Source organism: Biomphalaria glabrata, chromosome 10 (assembly GCF_947242115.1).
Source record: "Biomphalaria glabrata chromosome 10, xgBioGlab47.1, whole genome shotgun sequence".
NCBI classification, from domain to species: domain Eukaryota; kingdom Metazoa; phylum Mollusca; class Gastropoda; family Planorbidae; genus Biomphalaria; species Biomphalaria glabrata.
Genome location: NC_074720.1, coordinates 6,406,029 through 6,429,562, shown reverse-complemented (window position 1 = coordinate 6,429,562; position 23,534 = coordinate 6,406,029). Strand labels below are relative to the sequence as shown.

At 39.0% G+C, this 23,534-nt stretch overlaps 2 protein-coding genes across 2 annotated transcripts in view; both read left to right on the top strand.

Annotated features, from left to right (window-relative positions):
• The window catches only part of LOC106051433 (uncharacterized), a 245,402-nt gene that overhangs the window by 109,833 nt on the left and 112,035 nt on the right, over window positions 1-23,534 (top strand). Inside the window, exon 3 of the mRNA XM_056043751.1 lies at window positions 13,623-13,744. Within this exon, the coding sequence (XP_055899726.1) occupies window positions 13,623-13,744 (122 nt within the window). The remainder of the gene's footprint in view (window positions 1-13,622; window positions 13,745-23,534) is intronic.
• On the top strand, window positions 8,766-10,001 carry LOC129928648 (uncharacterized). The gene has a single exon (XM_056043752.1). It carries the CDS (start codon window positions 8,821-8,823, stop codon window positions 9,913-9,915), a length of 1,095 nt encoding a protein of 364 aa, XP_055899727.1. The 5' UTR covers window positions 8,766-8,820; the 3' UTR covers window positions 9,916-10,001.

The following is a 23,534-nucleotide window of genomic DNA, read 5'->3' as shown; positions in this document are numbered from 1 at the left end:
TAGTCAATTCTCAGGATCACAGTACTTGGTTATTTCAGATTTAATAATAATGCCCTATCGTGCGCGGTGGTTAAGTATATAAGCGTTTGGCTTCCAAACCTGGGATCCTGGGTTCGAATATAGGTGAAGACTGGGATTTTGAATTTCGGGATTTTTAGGGCGCCCCTGAGTCCACCCAAGTCGTATGGGTACCTGACTTTAGTTGGGGATAGTAAAGGTGGTTGGTCGTTGTGACGGCCCCATGATACCCTGCTCGTTAACCGTTGGCCAAAGAAACAAATGACTTAAAATTTAAAATCATCCAATCTATAGATCGAATGATCTGAAAGTCTTTACTTTTTGCTTTACTAATATTGCCCTGGATCTGGAGATGATTTTTTTTATATTTATTATTTGTTAAATTATGTTTGGTATAAACAACAACAACTATAATATACTGCGTTTAGAATGTTATTGGTATAGTCTTAAAACAATCTTCAACAACAAAATAATAAAAAAAAACATAAACATATCCCAGAAGATCAATGCTGTGAAATCGATATAAAATTGATGAAGTAAAAATCTTTTATCTTTATGATTCACTGCAGGGACTTCATAGAAACCCAATGGCAACAATAACCAACCCCACAAATGTATGGATTTATTCTGCTATTGATTCGTCAGGATGTTTACGGACTTGTGTTGAGGAATGTTTTTTGAGCGTTGGCCACTCGGGTTCACCCAGTATAATAGATGTGACTGCCACGCGGCGACGACAATAACGAGCTGGGTAGCCTTGTCGGACGTTGTTAGGGTCAGTGTAGCGTTGTTGACCTATTTGGGGTCAGGAGGTACATTGCGTTGCTATTTTTTTTGATTGACCAATGAATGAGGCATTAGAAAAATGAACATTTATACGAATTTTAAACATATTGGAAGGGGTGTAGACATTAAGAAATGTACAGGTCTGTCTATGGAAAAGACAGAGAGGAATGGAGACGGTTGTCGAATCGTGTATGATGCCCCAACGGTCCATTGGCATAAAGGATAAATAAAGATCAAGATGAAACATGTTAAAAAAATTAGTCTATTGATATTAATTGGGCCAACTTTACTGAGCGCCTAAAGGCAGCACGAAAACCAACTCCTAGATACCCCCCCCCCCCCCACTGGTCCACAAATGAGATTGGACCAAAAGCGCTCTGAGCATGCTATAAGCATGAAAGTAGCGCTATATAAAAGCTATAAAATAACATATTCAGTTATTCAGTTATAAGTTATAGTTACCACAATTTTAAAACAACTAAGATAAAAACTAGAACCATCATTTGTATACATCTGTTTGGCTTATACACTTAAGCTAAACGACTCTTTTAAATTAGATTACTACACATAGAAACACTTGCAGATTTAGGGCATTTCTTCAGAATGAAGGAATTAAGTGAAAGTAAGTTAAATGCATTCACTAAACGGACGTTTTATAAACCTATAGTGGTTAACAGTTATGCAAGTTTACCAAACACACAAAACTCAGCACCTGGCAGCACCATGTCCAGTTTATAGGCGGCACATAACAACTCAGAGGCCGGGTACATCACTGCCCAACTCTGGCACCAAAAATGGTCGGTCGGCTCAGTCGGTCTCAATGTAGGTTAACAAGGTCTTGCCCAAGCTGGGTCACTATATAGATTAAGGATGCATTTGTACAGATTAACCTACTGAAGGGAGTGGAGTAAGGAATACATTCTGCCTGCATTTCACTTCTAAAAGCAGAGTCCACATTGCCTTAAACCACAGCAACTGCAGGAGAAGTCAGCCCCGACAAAAGCCAATATCAAAGGGCGCAACAATGTATCAATACAACGTAACGGTTTACTTAGTCAGAAATGGCGCGTCCAAAACTAAACACTATAAATCTTCTGCCCACGTGACTGATAGTATGTACCGACATTAAGCCCAAATCTTCCTCCATTATTCCAAATCGTCCGCCATTATTGTTGAGTGGCACTATTCCGTAATAGTTTTAAACTTGAACTTGTATGCTAAGTGGCATAATCAGCTTGGCCACCTATCAAGAGAGCTTGAGTTCAAATCCCGACACGAGCTTAGTGGTGTTTGGTTAGCGACTAAAGACAAGACGAAAACATTTTTGTAATTACCCCCCCCCCCCTTTTTTTTCACAAAGACCTATGATCAGAGCGCACTGATGTTTATAGCACCAAAAGTACACTATACAAAAGTATGAGGAAATAAAACAACAACACATTTAATAGTACTCAAAGAGTTTGCTTTTTTTTTAAAGAGATACTATGTCTGTGATGTGTTAAACCCCTTGCTCTTGTCCTAAACCAGCGGTTCTCAACCTTTTATGCTCGGCGACCCCTTTTTACAATCCCGCAATCTGCCGCGACCCCCCCCCCCCCGCAAATACACACAGCAATAGAAGAATAGACAAAAAGAATCCATTTTTTCGATGGTCTTTGGCGACTCCTGGCAAATCGTCAATCGACCCCCCCCCAAGGGGGTCGCGACCCACAGTTTGAGAACCCCTGTTCTAAAGCCATCCGTACTATACCTCTTTGGTGTATGGTCTTTTATATTTCGTTCATAACAATAGATTGCCCAAGAAATGATCTGGTACAGGGCAAACATGCCACAAATTGTTAAATCCATCTGCTTTGTTTTATTGTTTAACAAGTGAACTGCATAATTTTAATAGTTCTGTCTCTACCTGTCTTTCACACACACGCACACTCAAACACACACACACACAATCTATCAAGGTTTTGGGGTACAATGGTAAAACGAGAAGGGGGGACAACTAAAACGAACCAAATGGATTTGTTCGCTTTTAATCAACATCAGCCGCAGACAACTCTTTACATGTTCGGGACACACACCTGTAAGATCGATTACTTTGCCAACTGTACCTGAATGGCCTTCAGGCGTTTACAAGTCGTTGCAACACCAAGAGGAATGCTTTGAAGTCTTTCTGGGATTTTTGGGGGGTTTTGTTTTCCGAGCAAATAAGAGCGTCTTCTTTTTTATGTCTATCTCTTTTTAAGTGGATACCCTACTCAAATGTTCTCTATGAAGGGAGAGTTCCACATGAAGTTGGTGAAGGGGACCACACAGGTTTATATATATGTAGAAATGACGACCACTCTAGTCTTCTAATTTTAAATTGTATAGAGCTGTAGGTTCTGCAATTAGTTACATATGTAGTGTTTCTTAATTCAGTTTTTAATGTGGAAAAAGATAAATAAATCTTACAAAATTGACAGCTCTTACTGAAATTGTGTGGTTTGTTCCCTTAATCTTTTTAAAAAAAAAGTATTTTTAATTATATATTTTTTTGTTGCGCTAGGTCTTATGCAGTGGCGTAGCTAGGGTGGGGAGGAGTGGGGAGAATTTTAAAATCTCCCAGGGCCCCATCTTGAGGGGGGTCCCTTGAATTAGTGTTTTTTACATTAAATATTAAATATTACGCAAAATGCAGGGGCCCCCAAAGAGGTCAAACCCCCACGGGCCCTCAAATGATGGAAAATTCCGAGCTACGCTCCTGGTCTTATGAGAGTCTATGTCTCGGCTGTTGTCTCCAAGGTAATACAATCAATGCTAACTAATTAGTAGGGGTACAGCCAGTAGGCTACAGATACCACTGATATTAAATGTACTATCCAAGCATCTGGCACGGCTCAGGCCTTAAAAACTTCTGCCTGTCATTGCGCACTGAAGCAGAGGAGACTTCATTTCTATTTTCGGAGAGACATTCAACCCAAAACATGCTTGTCAGAAATGTATAAGAAACCCAGGCCCAAACATTTTGAGCATCACTTAGTCGTCAAGAACCTCTTTCAGATCTTGTATCTATAGGACTGAGGGTACAAATTTCAATTGTTTCTATTGCCGAAGATTAATGAGGATTTCATGTCGCCAACAAAACGTCCAAGGTTAGGTCAGAGTTAGGTGGACTCAGCGGCTTAGAAAAAAAATTCAATTCAGTCTTTACAGGGATTCGAGCCCGACACTCTTCAGTTCGGAAGCAAATGCTCAACCACCACGCACCCATATTTAGACATAGCTGTCTGGAATGAATTATGGTGAAGTATCTCCGTGTCATGTAGATGAATAATCACATTTGTACAGAAAATTAGAATCATCTTTTGGGACAAAGTCTTCTGTCTGGTTAATATCTCTAAAAGTAAAATCCATCCTTATTATTTCTAAAGAGAAAAAAAAAACCAACAGATTCTTATTACATAATAGAAGGAGAAATTCTTCCTGCTTCTTTCTTATGATACCATCTTACTGTAGCACAAAACGCTCTTATACAATAGAATAGAAAGGAAAAAAGAACCTGACAACGTTATTGATTTAGATAATGACCAGAGGGAACACAAAAGACAAATAGTTCGACTCTTAATTTTAGGTGTCAAGGAGAGTGAATCTAACCAGGAGGAGTGATTCGTACCAGAGAGAGTGAGTGATTCGTGCGATTGTTGTGTCAAGAAAATTTACCCGGTTATTCAGCCGGCCATCACACAACAAGTCATAGCCGTGTCGCCATGTTGTCTCAAGTCCGGCAGAAATATTTACAGATTTTTGTGTGTTCTTATCTTGCTCTTGTTGTGTAATCAGCGAGTCTCAAAATGTGTGCATTTGATAGAGCAGTCAGATTCATAACAAACGAATATTCACATTTGACTAGAGTGACACCATTAGTAAAATCACTAAATTTAGAAAGCCTTCAGGATATAAGACTCAAAAGTAAAGTAGCAGTTATACATAAAACAATGAACCATAATCTTCAAATACAAAAACAAAATTTAATAAAATACTCTGAAAGACACAAAGATAAAGGCACATTCCTCGTCCCATATGTTAGGACAAATTTGTACAAATACTACTTCTTCCCTAGTGCTATCAGAGCATGGAATGGGTTGCCTGAGCTAGCCAGGAAAACCAGTGACTTGGCAGAATTTAGGTCATTTGTTAATATGCATGACTAGATGCATGACGCTTAGGACGTAATCATCTTCTTTTTGAAGTAACATCTGTATTATATAAGATGTGATGCCTATTGTTTGTGTGTGACTGCTAATATTCGACCTAGATTTAATTCTAGTAGTCTTCATTGTTAACACTGAATCTTAAAGAGCAATAAGCCTACTGCATTTTGGATATTGGACACACTGGGCTCTATAGCCGTGGTCTGCAGCCAGTCTAGGAAATGGAAACCTCGAATAAAAACATACGACTATCTGCTATTCACAGCCTCTCAAGGTTCTGTGCCACTGTGGATTGCATTTAGTGTAAAGACTGGGATTGGCCTGCCTGAGCCAATTATCACATTAAAAATATTCAGTTTAGTCTAGAGGCAAGACCGTGATACCCATTACTAGCCTACTAAAACGTATCAGTTTTTAATTATATTCGGATGTTATAGCGAGGTTGTGGTCAAACCCCAAATATCTAGTCCAGCCTCACAGGCAGCTAGAGGCAAGACCGTGCTCCACATTACTAGCCTACAAAAATGTATCAGTTTTTAGTATACTCGGATGTTATTGCGAGGTTGTGGTCAAACCCCAAATATCTATGTAGTCCAGCCTCACATTCAATGAAACAACTCATTTAAAAAACATTAACACTGAAACTGAAAAATCCCTTTTATAAAACAAAATAAACTCGACTTTACTACAGTTTATATAGAACATCCGTATAAATATAATAATATTCAAAGATAATGTCAAACATAAGGTGTGATTAGATTTTAATTACAAGAAGTTATTGAGTCTAGTCTTTGATCCTATTTGATTTGTTTATTACAAGAAGTTATTGAGTCTAGTCTTTGATCCTATTTGATTTGTTTCTGTCATGTGATCAAAATATCCAAGGTGCGCCAACAATAACAAAAGTCGTTTTGTGACGTAATTGATGACGTCACGACTAAAACATAGTAGTAGACCTAAAATAGATACTAAAACTTCAGGCTACACATATTTGGAGGCGATGTGGATAAGTGGTAAGGCGCTTGGCTTCCGAACCGGGGGGACTGTGTGTAGTCACTGAATGAACTCTTTATGTTGTGTCTATTCTACTTATGTGTATGTTTCTGATGTGTTGTCTTTATATGAGAGAAGAGTCCTTGTAATCACAGCAAATTCACATAAGGATCATTAAAGCAGTTTTAGCCATAGTCTTAGTCTCTGGTTCAAATCTCGGTCAAAACTGTATTTGATCTATGATTTCTTTTCAGTTCATTTATAATGTGTTTCTACAAAGCTTATATCAACTCACTCGGCCTGTCTGGTACAAATTGTCAACACGTTAGTTCACCCACGTCCTAGTCTCAGACCAAGTTAAAACTCTCCACAATTATTTACAGCTCGTAACGAAACATGAATCAATCAAGATGCACAGTAGCTAATCTTATTTTTTTTGTGGTAATTAATTAATATTGTTTGATATAAAAAAAAAAGAAAATGACTCTTAGATTATTGAGAAATATGGCTGTAAATGGGGAGTTCTTCCCCTTTGATAAGCTTCGTTTTTTTTTCTTAAAAAAGTATTTTATCTTATTTCACTTGTTATAACCCCACGATTTTAGCGGTGACCATCTATTATTTAGAGTATTGAGAAATATGGGTGTAAATTGGGAGTTCTTCCCTTAGATAAGCTTCGTTTTTCTTTAAAAGTATTTTATCTTATTTCATTTGTTATAACCCCACGATTCTAGCGGTGACCATCTATTATTTAGAGTATTGAGAAATATGGCTGTAAATGGGGAGTTCTTCCCCTTAGATAAGCTTCGTTTTTTCTTAACAAGTATTTTATCTTACTTCACTTGTTATAACCCCACGATTCTAGCGGTGACCATCTATTATTTAGAGTATTGAGAAATATGGCTGTAAATGGGGAGTTCTTCCCCTTAGATAAGCTTCGTTTTTTCTTAACAAGTATTTTATCTTACTTCACTTGTTATAACCCCACGATTCTAGCGGTGACCATCTATTATTTCTATGGATCTTCAACTATTGGGAATGACTAATGTCATCGCTCAGTTTGAGCCCATGTCCTATAATCCTATTATCGATGATGTCGCTGTCATCACCATTAGTCGTATCAAGAGTGATAACATAAATGCCTAGGAGGTAACTGCTTAGAAAATAAACCTCGGTTAAAGTCCAGTAGGGAGTCGCCACCGAAGGCGCCAATATCCCGCTGATCGTTGGAAAGGCTTTTATCCAATGAACAGGCCTGGACCCGGGAGCTCTTCTCTCCAATAAATAAATAGATAATAAACAAGAAGTCCTGAGTTTGAATCAATTAAATTACAATAAATGTAATTCGTTCTTTATCTTTCCTTCCTTCTTCCTTCCTATACCTTTAGTGGCTTGGATAGTTGGGGCACCACACAGGATTTGTCGACCGTTCTCCGTGTTCCTCTCTGTCTGTTGCCTTAGTTGGAACCTCTTTCAATGGCAGGCTCGACCATTCTTTTATGTTGTCTTCCCATCGTTTTCTCTGTCTCTTCTTCTTTTTCCTGGTACTTTTCCCTGAAGGAAGGTCCTTGCAATCCAGCAAGACCATGTCATATGGCCATATGAGGTATTTAATATCAAGCGTTTTTAAAAGAGTTTTGTTTGTTTTACATGTTTCGGATGTTCCTTCAGAGTTGAAGATAGTTTACTTCCTAGTCCAAACCTCCCGCAGGACGACGGGGGATGGGAGCGGGCAGGGTTTGAACCCTCGACCGTCGATAAATCTGAACGACAGTCCAGCGCGCAAACCGCACGACCAGGCAGCCAAAATGAGACTTCGTTTCGAATTTTTGTTTCTATCTATTTGTACACCTTTATAGCCTCCTCCCCCACCCCTTTTTTCTTTTTCATCGCCAAGTAACAAACATAAACACATAGCGTCGGGTTATCATACAAACATTGAGTTCGATCTATCGATCCGTTCATTTCTTTTCATTAAGTTCCCGCGTTGTTCCGAATAAGTAAAGGCTCCTATTGTCTCCACAATTCAATGTCATTGACAGCTCATGTCACAAATAATGTGAAGTCTACCCAAAGCAATTCTTATAGACCGTGTGTGTGTGTATGTATGCTTTTTTTTATATTTGTTTTAACTTTGAATTCCAACCCCCCCGGGGAGCACCTTCGACATGACAAAAGCAGTCGGTCAATGGGTGCTTACAGAGAAATATCCAGACTGATATAGAAGATCAATAAGATCGATTTCCTCAGATCGAATCGAAAACATCGACGTACGATCAGAAAATGGCTTAACAAAAGAAGAAAAAGAATGAAAATTGTTACACTTGTAAAAGCTTGCATTAAACGGCGACAGTGTTGTATCACAACGTATTTGTCCCTGGACGTTTATCTTTGTATAAGTTAGTAAACACAAATTTGATTTTTCGTTCAGTCCAAAAACACCGTATGATAAATATTGATTTCTTTGTACATCAATAATAGAGTGAATGGGGAAGTGATAGTGATACAGAACATGAAAGAGAGAGAGAGAGAGAGTCTGTAGATCAAGAAATAGAATGAAACGGATTATACAACGAGATATACATGGGCAGACAGACAGACAGAAGACACAGAGAACAAGAAACAGAATAAAACGGACTATGCTGTGAGATATACAAGAACAGACAGACAGACAGAGACAAGTACAAAGAGAGAGAGAGCGAGAGAGAGAGAAAGAGAGAGAGAGAGGGGTGAGCTCATAGAAAAAGAAAGAAAGAAAGTGTAGAAGAGAGAAAGTGAGAAAGATAAAGAGACAAAAGAAGAAAAAAGAGAAACGTAGGGAGAAAAAAAGACACGAATGGGGAGAAAGAAAAGAAAAGAAGTAGGGAACAAGAGAGAACAGAAAAAGATAGAAATAGGGAACAAGAGAGAACAGGAAAAGATAGAAATAGGGAACAACAGAGAACAGGAAAAGATAGAAAAAAGGAACAAGAGAAAACAGAAAAAGATAGAAATAGGGAACAAGAGAAAACAGAAAAAGACAGAAGTATGGAACAAGAGAGAACAGAAAAAGATAGAAATAAGGAACAAGAGAAAACAGAAAAAGACAGAAGTATGGAACAAGAGAGAACAGAAAAAGATAGAAATAGGGAACAAGAGAGAACAGGAAAAGATAGAAATAGGGAACAAGAGAGAACAGGAAAAGATAAAAATAGGGAACAAGAGAGAACAGGAAAAGATAGAAATAGGGAACAAGAGAGAGCAGGAAAAGATAGAAATAGGGAACAAGAGAGAACAGAAAAAGATAGAAATAGGGAACAAGAGAGAACAGGAAAAGATAGAAATAGGGAACAAGAGAGAACAGAAAAAGACAGAAGTGAGGAACAAGAGAGAACAGAAAAAGACAGAAGTGGAGAACAAGAGAGAACAGAAAAAGATAGAAGTAGGGAACAAGAGAGAACAGAAAAATACGGAAGTAGGGAACAAGAGAGAACAGAAAAAGACAGAAATGAGAAACAAGAGAGAACAGAAAAAGATAGAAATAGGGAACAAGAGAAAACAGAAAAAAGACAGAAGTATGGAACAAGAGAGAACAGAAAAAGATAGAAATAGGGAACAAGAGAGAACAGGAAAAGATAGAAATAGGGAACAAGAGAGAACAGGAAAAGATAGAAATAGGGAACAAGAGAGAACAGAAAAAGATAGAAATAGGGAACAAGAGAAAACAGAAAAAGATAGAAATAGGGAACAAGAGAGAACAGAAAAAGACGGAAGTAGGGAACAAGAGAGAACAGAAAAAGACAGAAGTAGGGAACAAGAGAAAACAGAAAAAGATAGAAATAGGGAACAAGAGAGAACAGAAAAAGACGGAAGTAGGGAACAAGAGAGAACAGAAAAAGATAGAAATAGGGAACAAGAGAGAACAGGAAAAGATAGAAATAGGGAACAATAGAGAACAGGAAAAGATAAAAATAGGGAACAAGAGAGAACAGGAAAAGATAGAAATAGGGAACAAGAGAGAGCAGGAAAAGATAGAAATAGGGAACAAGAGAGAACAGAAAAAGATAGAAATAGGGAACAAGAGAGAACAGGAAAAGATAGAAATAGGGAACAAGAGAGAACAGAAAAAGACAGAAGTGAGGAACAAGAGAGAACAGAAAAAGACAGAAGTGGGGAACAAGAGAGAACAGAAAAAGATAGAAGTAGGGAACAAGAGAGAACAGAAAAAGACGGAAGTAGGGAACAAGAGAGAACAGAAAAAGACAGAAATGAGAAACAAGAGAGAACAGAAAAAGACGGAAGTAGGGAACAAGAGAGAACAGAAAAAGATAGAAATAGGGAACAAGAGAGAACAGGAAAAGATAGAAATAGGGAACAAGAGAGAACAGGAAAAGATAAAAATAGGGAACAAGAGAGAACAGGAAAAGATAGAAATAGGGAACAAGAGAGAACAGGAAAAGATAGAAATAGGGAACAAGAGAGAACAGAAAAAGATAGAAATAGGGAACAAGAGAAAACAGAAAAAGATAGAAATAGGGAACAAGAGAGAACAGAAAAAGACGGAAGTAGGGAACAAGAGAGAACAGAAAAAGACAGAAGTAGGGAACAAGAGAAAACAGAAAAAGATAGAAATAGGGAACAAGAGAGAACAGAAAAAGACGGAAGTAGGGAACAAGAGAGAACAGAAAAAGACAGAAGTGAGGAACAAGAGAGAACAGAAAAAGACAGAAGTGGGGAACAAGAGAGAACAGGAAAAGATAGAAGTAGGGAACAAGAGAGAACAGAAAAAGACGGAAGTAGGGAACAAGAGAGAACAGAAAAAGACAGAAATGAGGAACAAGAGAGAACAGAAAAAGACAGAAGTGGGGAACAAGAGAGAACAGAAAAAGACAGAACTTGAAAAGAATTAAGAGAAGCACTCAGTAAAACACTTAAAATTTGACTTCCTTCATGTTTACCTAGATTCACTAACACACAGACAACAACCCCCCCCCCCCTACCACCAATCCTCTATTTCACAAGGTACTATGAATGAACGTGAGTTCTTAGACATGTCTGCGAGACGGTCTAGTGGTCTTTATTTATTTTTATATTTTTTTACCTGTGTGCACTAAGTGACGTCATTTCCGCTAAGAGGGCGGTAATTGCTTCAAGTAATTGCATGTCCTCTGCCAGGTTAACTTAATTAAGGTTTTTGAAAGCGAGCACAATCGACAGAAAGGATCACAACTCACAATATGGAGTCCTTGACTTCAAGACTCTTAAAGAAACCATTCAAGTCTTTTGTGCATCTGATATCCAGCTTCTTGACAAAAATATTTTTTTTTATTGAATACAGCATACTATTTACTTTATCGATAGGTTATCGATAGGTTGTTGTATCTATCAAATTATTTATTTATCTATTTATTTATCTATTTATTTATCTAATTGTTTATTTATTTATTTTTCTAATTTTCTACTAATCTGGATGTGGCATTTTACGTTACGTCTCGAGAGACGATCTTTTCCCTTTACAACTTCCTGTGTGACTAAAGAGGCCAATCCTTGATACACAGCTGCGATCGCAGGTTGGGCATATGTAATCACCAGGCGCCGTTGCATTTTCACCCTTCTTTCTGCTTCTGTTGTGTATGACATCTGCAATCAGAGACCCTTCCTTTATGCCCTCTCTCCATGTGGATCTATCCAATGCCACCTCTTCCCAGTTGCCAGTGTCGATTTTGAAGAGCTTCATGTCGCGTTTGCATACATCCGTAAAAAGTAAAAGTGGGCGACCAGCGGCTCTCCTGCCTTCTATTAGATCGCCATACAGAATGTCTTGTGGAAGTCGACCTACTGGCATTCTACGAACGTGGCCAAGCCAGCCAAGGCGTCTGCTGCTGATAACAGAGCGGATGTCCTGGCACCCTGCTCTTCGTAGCACTTCCTCATTGGTAATCTTTTCTTGCCACCTTATTTTTAAGATCCGCCTTAGGCATCGGAGGTGGAAGACATTCAGCTTTTTTTTCCTGCCACGAGCGGGCTTCCGCAGAGCAAGGCGCTCAACACACAGGTCCGGTAGACCAGGGCCTCAGTACCGCCAGTCAGCAACACGTTATCCCAGACTCCTCTCCGCAACCGTAACACGGTGGCCACCGCCCCGGCCATCCTGCTGTTCATGTCCCCATCCAGTAGAGTGCTGTCGGACACGATCGAGCCATCTATTTATTTTTTTTATCTATTTGTCTTTTTTTATTTATGTATCTATCTTTTTATTTATTGATTGATTTTTTATTTATATATTTATCTTTTTATTTATTTTATATATGTATATTTTTTTAAAATTTATTTATCCATTTATTTATCTTTTTATTTATCTTTTATTTATCTATTTATCTTTTTCATTTATCTATATATTTATTTTTGTATTTTGTTGTTTTTTAAAATCTGTTTATTTATCTATTTTTTTTGCTTGTCCCGGATTTGGCAAAATATGTAGGTCACAGCTGGAGCTGCGTATCCACGGGAAATACTGCATTCCTCATTAATCTTCGGACTCGAAGACAAGCATTATTATATTATCTATTTATTTGTTTATCTATTTTTTTTATCTATCTCTTTTTTATTGTTTTTTTTTTTAAATCATAGTATTCTGAGTTTGATATTTGTTAATGACCGAAACCAAGTAAGTAAAAAATTCAAGATTCCAGCAGTGTTAGGGCGATGAATATTCAGTCGGTTACACCTTTAAGAGACGGCTGACTGGGCAGGTGGTATGCGCTTCGGGCTGTTGTCGCAATGCTCCCCAATGCGAACCTGCCCAGTGGCATTTCCTTCTAGCTGGCTGGAAATTTGAGCAAGGAACTTAAAGAACGTTTCTGAATGAAAGTCCGGAACTTGGAAAACAAACATAAAAAAAAAGTGATCTCTCTTTACTGGTATCTATAAGTATATTTATTGTACTGGTTAACAAAAAACAACAACACTTATAGAAGAATGGAACGTTCCAACGAGTCATTCCTTTTTGTTCTCGGTGATGTTTATACCACAGTCTGACACCATGCTGTCCGATTTACTCCCACATACCTTCATTGATGTCCGTAGTCCTCAGATCTTGCTTGCAGACATCTCTGTAGGTTGGGTGTCCATTGGGTCTGACTCCCTCCTCTCGTGGTCGAGAGGTTAAGTGCGCTTGAACTTGGCTTGGCTCGGCTACCTAGAAGGGGGCTCGAGGTTCGACACCCGACTCGGGCAGAGTTGTGTTTACTGAGCGCTTAAAGGCAACACGGAAAACCAACTCCTAGATACCACCCTTCCCCCCCACTGGTCCACAAAAGAGATTGGTCCAAAAACGCTCCGAGCATGCTTATAAGCATGAAAGTAGCGCTATATAAAAGCTATAATAATAAAAACTCAGCATAAAGGATGCTCATAAGGATTCTTCCATCTTGCATGTGGGTGACATGTCCGAGCCAAAGTCGTCTTCTCATACATAAAGCGTAGATGCTATGTGCATTGACCGACTTCAAAACTTCCTGATGGGAGACGTGACCCCTCAAAGAGATGCACATTATGCACAGGCAGCGCAAGTGTTTAATCTATGCACTTGGTGCATGTAGGTTGTGCGTGTAGTTTGTGTGTATAGGCCTATTGTAAGATTTGGTGTTTCTCTTGCAGACTTTGGTGGCGGAAACTCTGGTGCTGGCCAAGACTCACGGGTACGTGGAGAAGATCGAACACGAGCTGGAGGAGGAACTTCAGAGGGAGAACACAGAGCCCCCCAACAAGATTTTAGCCAAGTGAGTGATGCACTATAGCTGTAGACAATAGTTTTCTTAGATGAGAGAGAGAGAGAGAGGGAGAACACAGAGCCCCCCAACAAGATTTTAGCCAAGTGAGTGATGCACCATAGCTGTAGACAATACTTTTCTTAGGTGAGAGAGAGAGAGAGAGAGAGAGAGAGGGAAAGAGAGAGAGAGGGAGAACACAGAGCCCCCCTAAAAGATTTTAGCCAAGTGAGTGATGTACCATAGCTGTAGACAGTAGATTTCTTAGGTGAGAGAGAGGGAGAGAGAGAGAGAGAGGGAGAACACAAAGCCCCCCCAACAAGATTTTAGCCAAGTGAGTGATGCACCATAGCTGTAGACAATACTTTTCTTAGGTGAGAGAGAGAGAGAGAGAGAGAGAGGGAAAGAGAGAGAGAGGGAGAACACAGAGCCCCCCTAAAAGATTTTAGCCAAGTGAGTGATGTACCATAGCTGTAGACAGTAGATTTCTTAGGTGAGAGAGAGGGAGAGAGAGAGAGAGGGAGAACACAAAGCCCCCCCAACAAGATTTTAGCCAAGTGAGTGATGCACCATAGCTGTAGACAATACTTTTCTTAGGTGAGAGAGAGAGAGAGAGGGAAAGAGAGAGAGAGGGAGAACACAGAGCCCCCCTAAAAGATTTTAGCCAAGTGAGTGATGTACCATAGCTGTAGACAATAGATTTCTTAGGTGAGAGAGAGGGAGAGAGAGAGAGAGGGAGAACACAAAGCCCCCCCAACAAGATTTTAGCCAAGTGAGTGATGCACCATAGCTGTAGACAATACTTTTCTTAGGTGAGAGAGAGAGAGAGAGAGAGAGAGAGAGAGAGAGAGGGAAAGAGAGAGAGAGGGAGAACACAGAGCCCCCCTAAAAGATTTTAGCCAAGTGAGTGATGTACCATAGCTGTAGACAATAGATTTCTTAGGTGAGAGAGAGGGAGAGAGAGAGAGAGAGGGAGAACACAAAGCCCTCCCAACAAGATTTTAGCCAAGTGAGTGATGTACCATAGCTGTAGACAATACTTTTCTTAGGTGTGAGAGAGAGAGAGAGAGAGAGAGAGAGAGCTCGCACATCCTTTTATGTATGTTAAGACATTGGAGAAAGTTTTAGAAAAAGTCTGCGATTTCATTCCGAGGTTCTCTGTATTCTGAGCATCAAGACATACGCCTCTTGGCAAGGCTAAGGCCTAGTGATAGCTTTGAAATCAAAAGGCTTTATATTACCCACCTTCTTTTTCCCCCACTGTCTCTAGATCTTGCCCCCCCCCCCCCCAAAAAAAAAAAATGTTTGCTGACGCCCAACAAAAGCACGGGAACGTTCCACCAGCAAATGTCTTCAAATAAACTTGGAAAAGAAGAGCAGTGAACAGGCTTTAGGAGCAGGGGATGCGCAATAAAAAAGCAATAATAATAATCTATCTCATCTTTCTTTCTTTTATATTTTCATAGGACCTTTCGTCTCTCTCTCTCTCTCTGTCTCTCTGTCTGTCTGTCTTTCTCTCTGTCTCTCTCTCTCTGTCTCTCTTTCTCTCTCTGTCTTTCTGTCTCTCTCTCTGTTTCTCTCTCTCTCTCTCTCTGTCTCTACGTGATCAAAACGTCGGCATCAAATGTTCGATTTCTCTGTGGGATTGTATCTAGCATCATTCATTCTATTATTCAACCGTGTGCAGATATAGATCATGAAAGAAAGGGAAGCTTCTTAAAGCAGCGAGAATATGTTTCTAGGATTCCGTAATAATAACTAAAAAGAAAGCCTCATTTATCCTAGTAAAGAACACATTGGAACTTCTTTTGATGAATTCTTGTCTTATCTGAAAGAGACGTGGCACGTCTTGATGTTTAATCCACGTCTTATTTCTTTAAATACCGTTAACAAAACTACATGGCTGCCTGGTCGTGCGATATGCGCTCTGGACTGTCGTTTAATGGTAACGATTGTCCCGGGTTCGAACCGTTTCCGCTGCCATCCTACGCCTACCGCAGGAGGTTTGGGCAAGTACGCAATTAGCTTCAAATCTAAAGAAAGACCCAAAATATGTTAGACAAACAATTATCCTAAAAGGAAGAAAAAACAACAGATTTAGAAGTTAGAATATGCGTATCTGTTAATCTGCTGTGCCTTTTTTTTTTTCAATATTGGAAATGTCCAAAGGAGATAATCCGATAATAAGATAATAATATAATATAACTTCTTCACACAAAATAACAAATGGAACATAAATGTTATCGCTAATAATTGGACGTTGTAGGGTTTGCAGAACTAATCCAGCATCGTATTTTAATGCCTGATAAAGTTCTCTAATCGATTGATAATTAAATTTATACTTTATTTTTTTATACGTTGACGCTGGGCTTAGAGCTTAGGTAGTGTTTGCACCTAGCAAATTAATATCAAAATTACATCTTAATCTGTCAAGCTGAGTTTAGAATAATTTTAATTAATTCTGAACAGAGTTAGAGCCAATAGTGTATACCAGTGATGCCCAAACTACGGCCCGCGGGCCAGATCCGGCCCGCGACGTAGTTCCGTCCGGCCCGCCAAAACTTCGGCACAAAGAGTACAAAACCCCTCCTTTTATAAAAAAAAAATATTAAAAAATGTATCTTACCTACACCAGGGCCCCCATTTGTACGATTATGAAATGGGAAAGTTGAAGTAACTACCAGTGGAATTTAGAATCTACCAGGGAAGTGAACCAATTTTATTTTTTTTTGTAAAGAAAGTGTGACTGTGTTCTTTTTTTAAACAACAAATAAGCGACATTATAAAACAAATATTACGTCATTCTTGGCATGTGCTGCGAAACAAAAAAAAAGATTTTTAAACTACGTCTAAAATTGGTGGATCAATGGGAATATTTACATTTTAACTTGAGAAATAAAGCCATTTTCTGACGTGTAGGCCTACCATAATATCATTAATAAATGTAAGTCCAGTAAGTAGTATGAACTAAATCCACAAGTTTCTATAAAATTAGTTTTTTTTCATTTTTGTACCTTTACGGTCATGTGGCCCGCGACACCAGTGTCGGAATTAAATTGGCCCGCAGGTTGAATTAGGTTGGGCATCACTGGTGTATACATTCAAATTAGGACTAGTATTTTGTAAATGTCAAGTAACAGTAATGTTTGTAACCCTTGAACGCGAAGTTATATTTTGTTCAGATGTGCACACTTGAGACTATGACTATTGACTAAAACAAACCCAGAACAGTTTATATGGGAAAAAAAAGTAGGCCCCAAAACAGCTCCTGTTTAAACTTAAGCTTACGTCACTTAAAATACCCAGTTGGTAACATTGTTACACTTCTGAGTTATTTCTCTTTAATGGCACGCTTCTGTTTAGATCATAATCTTTAAAGTGGTTCCACTCTAAATGAATATAACTTTTAACTAGCTACACTTTGTCTCCACTTGCTCCGCATCTAAGGGACAAGGAAGTCCTAGTCCATAAAACACAGATAACTTTAGACTGCGTATGTTAAATGTATAATCATTGGGTTAGCCTGTTAGGTCGCCGTTTGTAGAACTGACGGTTTTCTTTTGAAGATATTTCAAAACGCCTTCGCCAATGCGATTCTAGAGTCAACAAGTCTTTCTTACATCAGAGTGGTCAACTTTATGCTGTGCATATATAATTGTAGTGTTCGCGTTTTTTGTTGTTGTTTTTTTTTTTAGCGGGAACAAAACAGGTCCACTACTAGCGTGAACAAAACAGACCCGCTACAAGCGTGAAGAAAACAGGCCCGCAACTAGGGTGAACAAAACAGGCCCACTACTGAGGGTGGGGGTTCCCCTAGTGTATGTTTAGAAACTCTGTAGGTCATCCTCGTGCGTACCGCAATTCGGCTTCAAGAGTGAGTACTTGGATGTCCTAGAGTTATCTTTCAATAAGTTTCCCGTACTCCTATGCTCTAGTGTCACAAGTACATTTGTGTTTTGTTATAAATGTATTCTATTTAAACAAATCTGCCTATGTACAAAGAAATAATTAACATTTAATTAACATTAAAAAGTTGTTTTTTTCAATGCGATTCTACATTTATAAAGCTGATAACCTTTTTAAAGAGCGATTAATCTTCTCATAAAAACTGAATAATATATATATAATATATATATATATATAATATAGTATAAATATATATATGTATAAAATATAGTACAAATATATATTACTCAGCTTCAGTTTCTCCCAACCCCTCCCATTTTCCAGAAACAAAATCGTTGTTATGCGATTGTATAAATCTACTCGGAGTATATAAAATTCTAGTTTGGTGATAAGGATCCAAATTTATTTTCTTCTTTATTTTATTTGTAACAGTAATCTTTGTACATAGGTTACCTCGAAAAGTTTAGTGTAAGTGACTCCAAATCTTACACTTTTCCTATCTTACGATTTTCTTTATGTTTTAATGCCACCTCCACATTTCTCCACATCGCTTGAAGAATGTATGCAGGATGTTTAAAATAAAAAATGTAAACAAGGGGCAGATAACTGCGTCTTTAATTTGTAGCTTAAATCTCCAAAATGCTATTTTGTCTTTACAGCATAATTGTAAAACTAAATTTTGGTTGAAAAAAAAAAAAGAAAAAAAAGATAAATGTTTCAAAAAATGAGCCAAGGCAATAAGAAAACAAACTACACTTGACTTCAAACGGAATAATGATTAAAACAGAGAGTTACTCCTCTAAAGAAAGATAATTTGAATACCGAGATCTGCACAGTGAGTTATAAGTGGAAGTTAAATGATGAATCCTCAGGCATGGAACGGAAGTAAGATTATGTAAAATATTGATGTCAAAAGGTCATAATGCTTAAGAAACATTGGTTTTTACATATTAAACAATTTTTGAGATGAGAACATACAAGAGTGAACAGGAAAAACTGCATAACTAGTAACTCTTTTGTACCACATTTAATAAGGCTTGTCTTCGAGTCCGAAGATATATCAGAGGTGCAGTATTTCCCGTGGCAGCGCAGCCTCAGCTGTGACCTGCATATTTTGCCACATCCAGGGCAAGCATAACCATTGTCCGCAGGCGGTCGATTTAGATTTTCCCCTCGCCGTATGCACTTGTCCTCAGCAGCGTATTTTCTTTTGGTCTCAAATGTGTATCCATCGGCCTTCGTGAGTGACCTCCAGCTGTCTCGTTCTGAGGCCGCAGGCAACCAGGTGCTCTCTTCTATGTCAGCCAAGGAAAGTTCACGCCTAAGCTGGTCTTTGAAGCGCTTCCGTGGGGCGCCTCTGTTACGTCGACCACCTTTTAGCTCACCAAAAAAAGACTGCCTTTGGCATGCGTTCGTCTCCCATACGGGATACGTGCCTACCCAGCGCAACTGTCAGACCATAAGAAGTCCCTCTATACTGTCCATACAGGCGTTCGCAAGGACATCGCTGTTTGTTGTGCGGTCTTGCCAACGTATGTCCATGATGGAGCGCAAGCATCTTTGGTGGAAGTCCTCAAAAAGTACCACATTTAATACGTACTTTACGACACCATAATTTTATACACTGTCTATACAGGCATGGCAGCTCAAACGTAATAAAAAAAAATTGGCAGCGAAACTTCGACAATTGTTGCTAAAGTAACCTTTGTCCCCGGTGAAGTGGAGATTCTAGACATTCAGTTCGATTGTTAGAACAACAGCGACCTAAAAGTCCTTAACACACTGTTTGCTGTCCTCAGTGTTGAGTATAACAATGTTAATGGAACCTATTTCCCTGGGACAAAATAGAGCAGTTGATCTTCACCTACGATCTAAATCAAAACTTTTGGCTCCGGTGAAGCACACATTTTGGAACTCTTAATTATAAGAAGTCTTCGTCACTTTGTTTTGTTGTCCTTTGTGTTGTGTATAAAGATATTGATGTAACCACACAAATACGTAATAAAAAAAAAATACACAGTCACTGGTCATGGTAGCAAATCTTTTCATACATATAAATTAAGCTCCTGCTACTCAACACAAATGGCTCATACAGATGAAGTTTTGTCATATTTTATCACTTTCTGTAGCTGTTTGGATTTAAAAATTCAAATTCCAACTACTAGTCAATGAAGCCAGGTTTATAAATGTCGCGTAAACGGTTTGCATTCTATAACTCTAAATAACTGTAATGTTTGAAACATTGATTTTTTAAATTTCTTTTTTTGTTAAATGTGGATTTTTAGCTATGATGAAAATACAGCTGTTATTGTTGTTATCCCTTGAAAAATAAATTAAACGCTTTACCCACGCACCCAGAGACGTAGTGAGGGGCGGGGGCAATGGGGCGCGATGCAGCCTATATTTCAATGTGATGTTCTTGGAAAATGGTGTGGGCGCAAATAATGTACCTTGCCCGGGCGCACGTTCTACTCACTACGCCTCTGCACGCACCCATTCTACTGTCATTAACTCTGCCTTTGACTTGCTAGCTCTTCAAATTGCTCAAATATCAAATTTTGTCTCAACCAAACAATGAGAGAATAAGTATAGGCTGAAGACCGCGTGACAAATTTAGATCTATGGACAGACAAGAACTGGAGACATGTTTGGCCTTCAGTTTATGACGACATACGAGAACTACAGTTCTTACCATCTGAGTGGCATCGTCAGTCATAGCTAAGTAAGCTAACTCCTGTCAATGTTTCTTAGTCATGGATAGGGGACAAGTCTTGAGAGAATGCTATTTTTATCCTAGTTCTCCAACAATTAATCACGAATTTTCTTGGTAATTATCAGTCTCCTCTCCAGCACTTTGATCAATGTCACTCGGGCTCTGAAGGTCACGGCAAATGGCCAGTAATTAATTCAAACTGAATTCTAAAGAGGTATATCATTTTATTACAGGCCACTATTACAGCGTCAATAGCCAACGTGAAGATAACAGGTGCGCTTTCAGATAGATAGCCAGTGTAAATCTTACCTGACACTCTAGCCTTTCTATAAAATATAACATTTTCTTATCCACTCGACTTGTTTATAGACAATTTTTTTTAAAGTTAGAAAAACATATGAGTTCTCTAAGGTGAACTAAAAGTGTTCAATTTTTTTTTGAACAAAATGTATATATATAATAAGTTTAATTTCTGTTATGCATTAGAGGTAGGTATTCTCAGTGTTTCGTTACTGTAACGAAATGTAACTTTATATTTATATAGCACCTCTTCTGGTGCTTATTAAAGTGTCTGCTGTTCGAAAATTGAATGTACTTGTCTTCACTTGATTTTTTGCCGCGTATGTCTACTACTGAGTACTAGTTTTGAGCAGGCAATTTTTGGGGCACCTTTTCTAGCCCTGTCCTCGTGCTATGGAGGTGAGCAGTGCACTCCTAAATAGGGCTGCTCAACCACTCAGGGGGCTGCCGGACTCCATTGCTGCTCTGTGTCAGTGGTGAACGACCATATGGCCTGAGCCGCTTGTGTGAAGGGTTGCAGCTACGGCTTCCAGTGTGCCCACACCTACCGCTTCACTGCTTGCCTGTCGCCACAGGACTTTGGTTTGGTTGTGTTGGGGGGGGGGATGACAAGTGACTTGCGCTGGAATTTGGATTAAAGTGAGGAGGATTCGCGCAACACGTCGACTTCACTCTCTCACCCTAAAGCCCGTCCTTTTCCGGAACCAAGATTTGATCAAGACGTCCGGGGACAAGTTTGGGTGCAGTGGATGTCCAGAGACTTTCTGTGTGTCTTGTCCTGCTCTTGAGTACTCCACAGCACTGTGCTGGTACTTGCCATTCTGTTCGATTAGTCTAGTTTTGTGACGTTACGCACAGGCCGCCAAGTCCAGACTTCACATGATAGGCTTGACAGAACCTCAGTGTACTGAGTGCCATGGACACGTCAGATACCCTCTACCTGGTTTAGCCGGCCAGTCAAAGCCGTTTCCGGGGTGTGGCCGCTGCGCATGCTACAGCTTCTGGGAGCCACAGGTGAGAGTTGGATACCGAGTGGGGACCAAGAGTGAGCCAAGCTACCCTCAAAAAGAGGGTACGACTGCCTGTCCACTAGAGGTGCTACCCCTCCTAGATACCCCATACATCCCACACTGAGTACTATAACTAGAATAGCACAACAAACATAGAGATTCAGAACATGATGTAATGAGTAGCAGACAATATATTTAATTAAATATAAAGTAACAACACACAAGTCCAGCCATCAGGAAATACAAGTAATACTTCACAGAAATCAATTATAAAACCCAATGGAGTATTTCAAGTGCACAACTAGTAATGCTTTTTACACAATATGCATTATACATGTATTCACTTCTATGGCCATGGTGACTACTGACTACAAGAGCCCTCAGACAACGCCGTTTGCGCTGGCTTGGACATGTTCGCCGGATGGAGGACAAGCGCATCCCAAAAGTCATCCTCTATGGACTACTCGCGACTGGCACAAAAAAAACTGGTCGCCCCCACCTCCGTTACATAGATGTAATAAAACGTGACCTCAAATCAGTGAACATCAATACTGACAATTCGGAAGACATAGCTCTAGACCGCAACAGATGGAGAGAGACAGTGACCAAGAAAGCTATGAACAGCGAAAGTACATGGGTCTCAGCTCAGGAAGAAAAACGTACAATCCGAAAAAACGGTCAGCTCCTCCAACACCGAAGCAAAAGCCACCTTAATCTGTGCTATCTGTGAACGGGAGTGTCTCTCCAAAATAGGGCTCCACAGCCACATGGGGAAGTGTGCTCTGAGATGAACCATAGTCGTTCTACGACTGAAGGAGGCCAATGAATGAATGGTCAGCTCCCAGAACGAGGTTTTACCCATAATTCCAATTTCACGTGAAACATATTAACCATAAATTTCAAGTGAATCACAGAGATTCTCAAACAATACTGTGTCAGTTACCTAATATACGAAGCTAATATTTATATACAAGTAAAATTACTTTTCAGCGTATTTAAATGTGTACCGGACATAGTACTGATTATATAATTTTTATCTTTGTGATAGTCTAGAGTTCAAATGAGCTGAGACTTTTGCTGGGAAGAGAATACACAAGATAAACATCTAAAACAAAAAATTCTCTACGGAAATAAAGCTACAAGAAGCTTGGGCCACGAGACCTTCATCCGGTAGAAATTAATTTTAAAAAAAGACAAAACAAAAAAGATTAAAGTAAACTTATCTGTCCGATTGTGTTATAATGCGCTAATGCTAACTAGGGCAGGAAACATTTCTCAGTTAAACACTAAGACAAAAATCATTAAATGAAAATTTGAAAGATAACAAAAAAAAAATAACTTTCAATTTATAAAACACGCCAATAAACATTGCACTCTATTCAGAAGAAATGAAGAAACTAATAGTGAATAAAATAAATGAGAAATGGACAAGCTCTCATCCGAATCACAAGAAAGATGATGCCTATTATAAGCTATCCCGACAAGACCAACGTCTAATCTTTCAACTCAGGACCGGACACAACAGAATGAGACAACATATGTTCCGGAAGCTCAACATTGGAACCAGTGAAATCTGCCCGTTTGGAGTGTCACCAGAGAATGCCAAACATGTCCTTCAAAACTGCTCTATTTAACAAGAGCCCCGAACAAGACAATGGCCCAAAAAACACCTCAATAGAAAGATTACTATATGGAGCGCTCCCTGATTTTGGAAACCACTGCGCGTTTATCTCATGTATTGGTCTAGTCATCTGAACGCTCCAACATAAAAATGAGAACGAGGAAGAAGAAGAATGTATGAAGAAACCATTAAACAAATCAGTATATAAGTCCACACCAACCACTGTTGGGCTAAATATATGTTGCTTTCCTA

Coding starts and splice junctions, on each gene's coding strand:
- LOC129928648 (XM_056043752.1), top strand. CDS start 8,821: ATGGGGAGAAAGAAAAGAAAAGAAGTAGGGAACAAGAGAGAACAGAAA.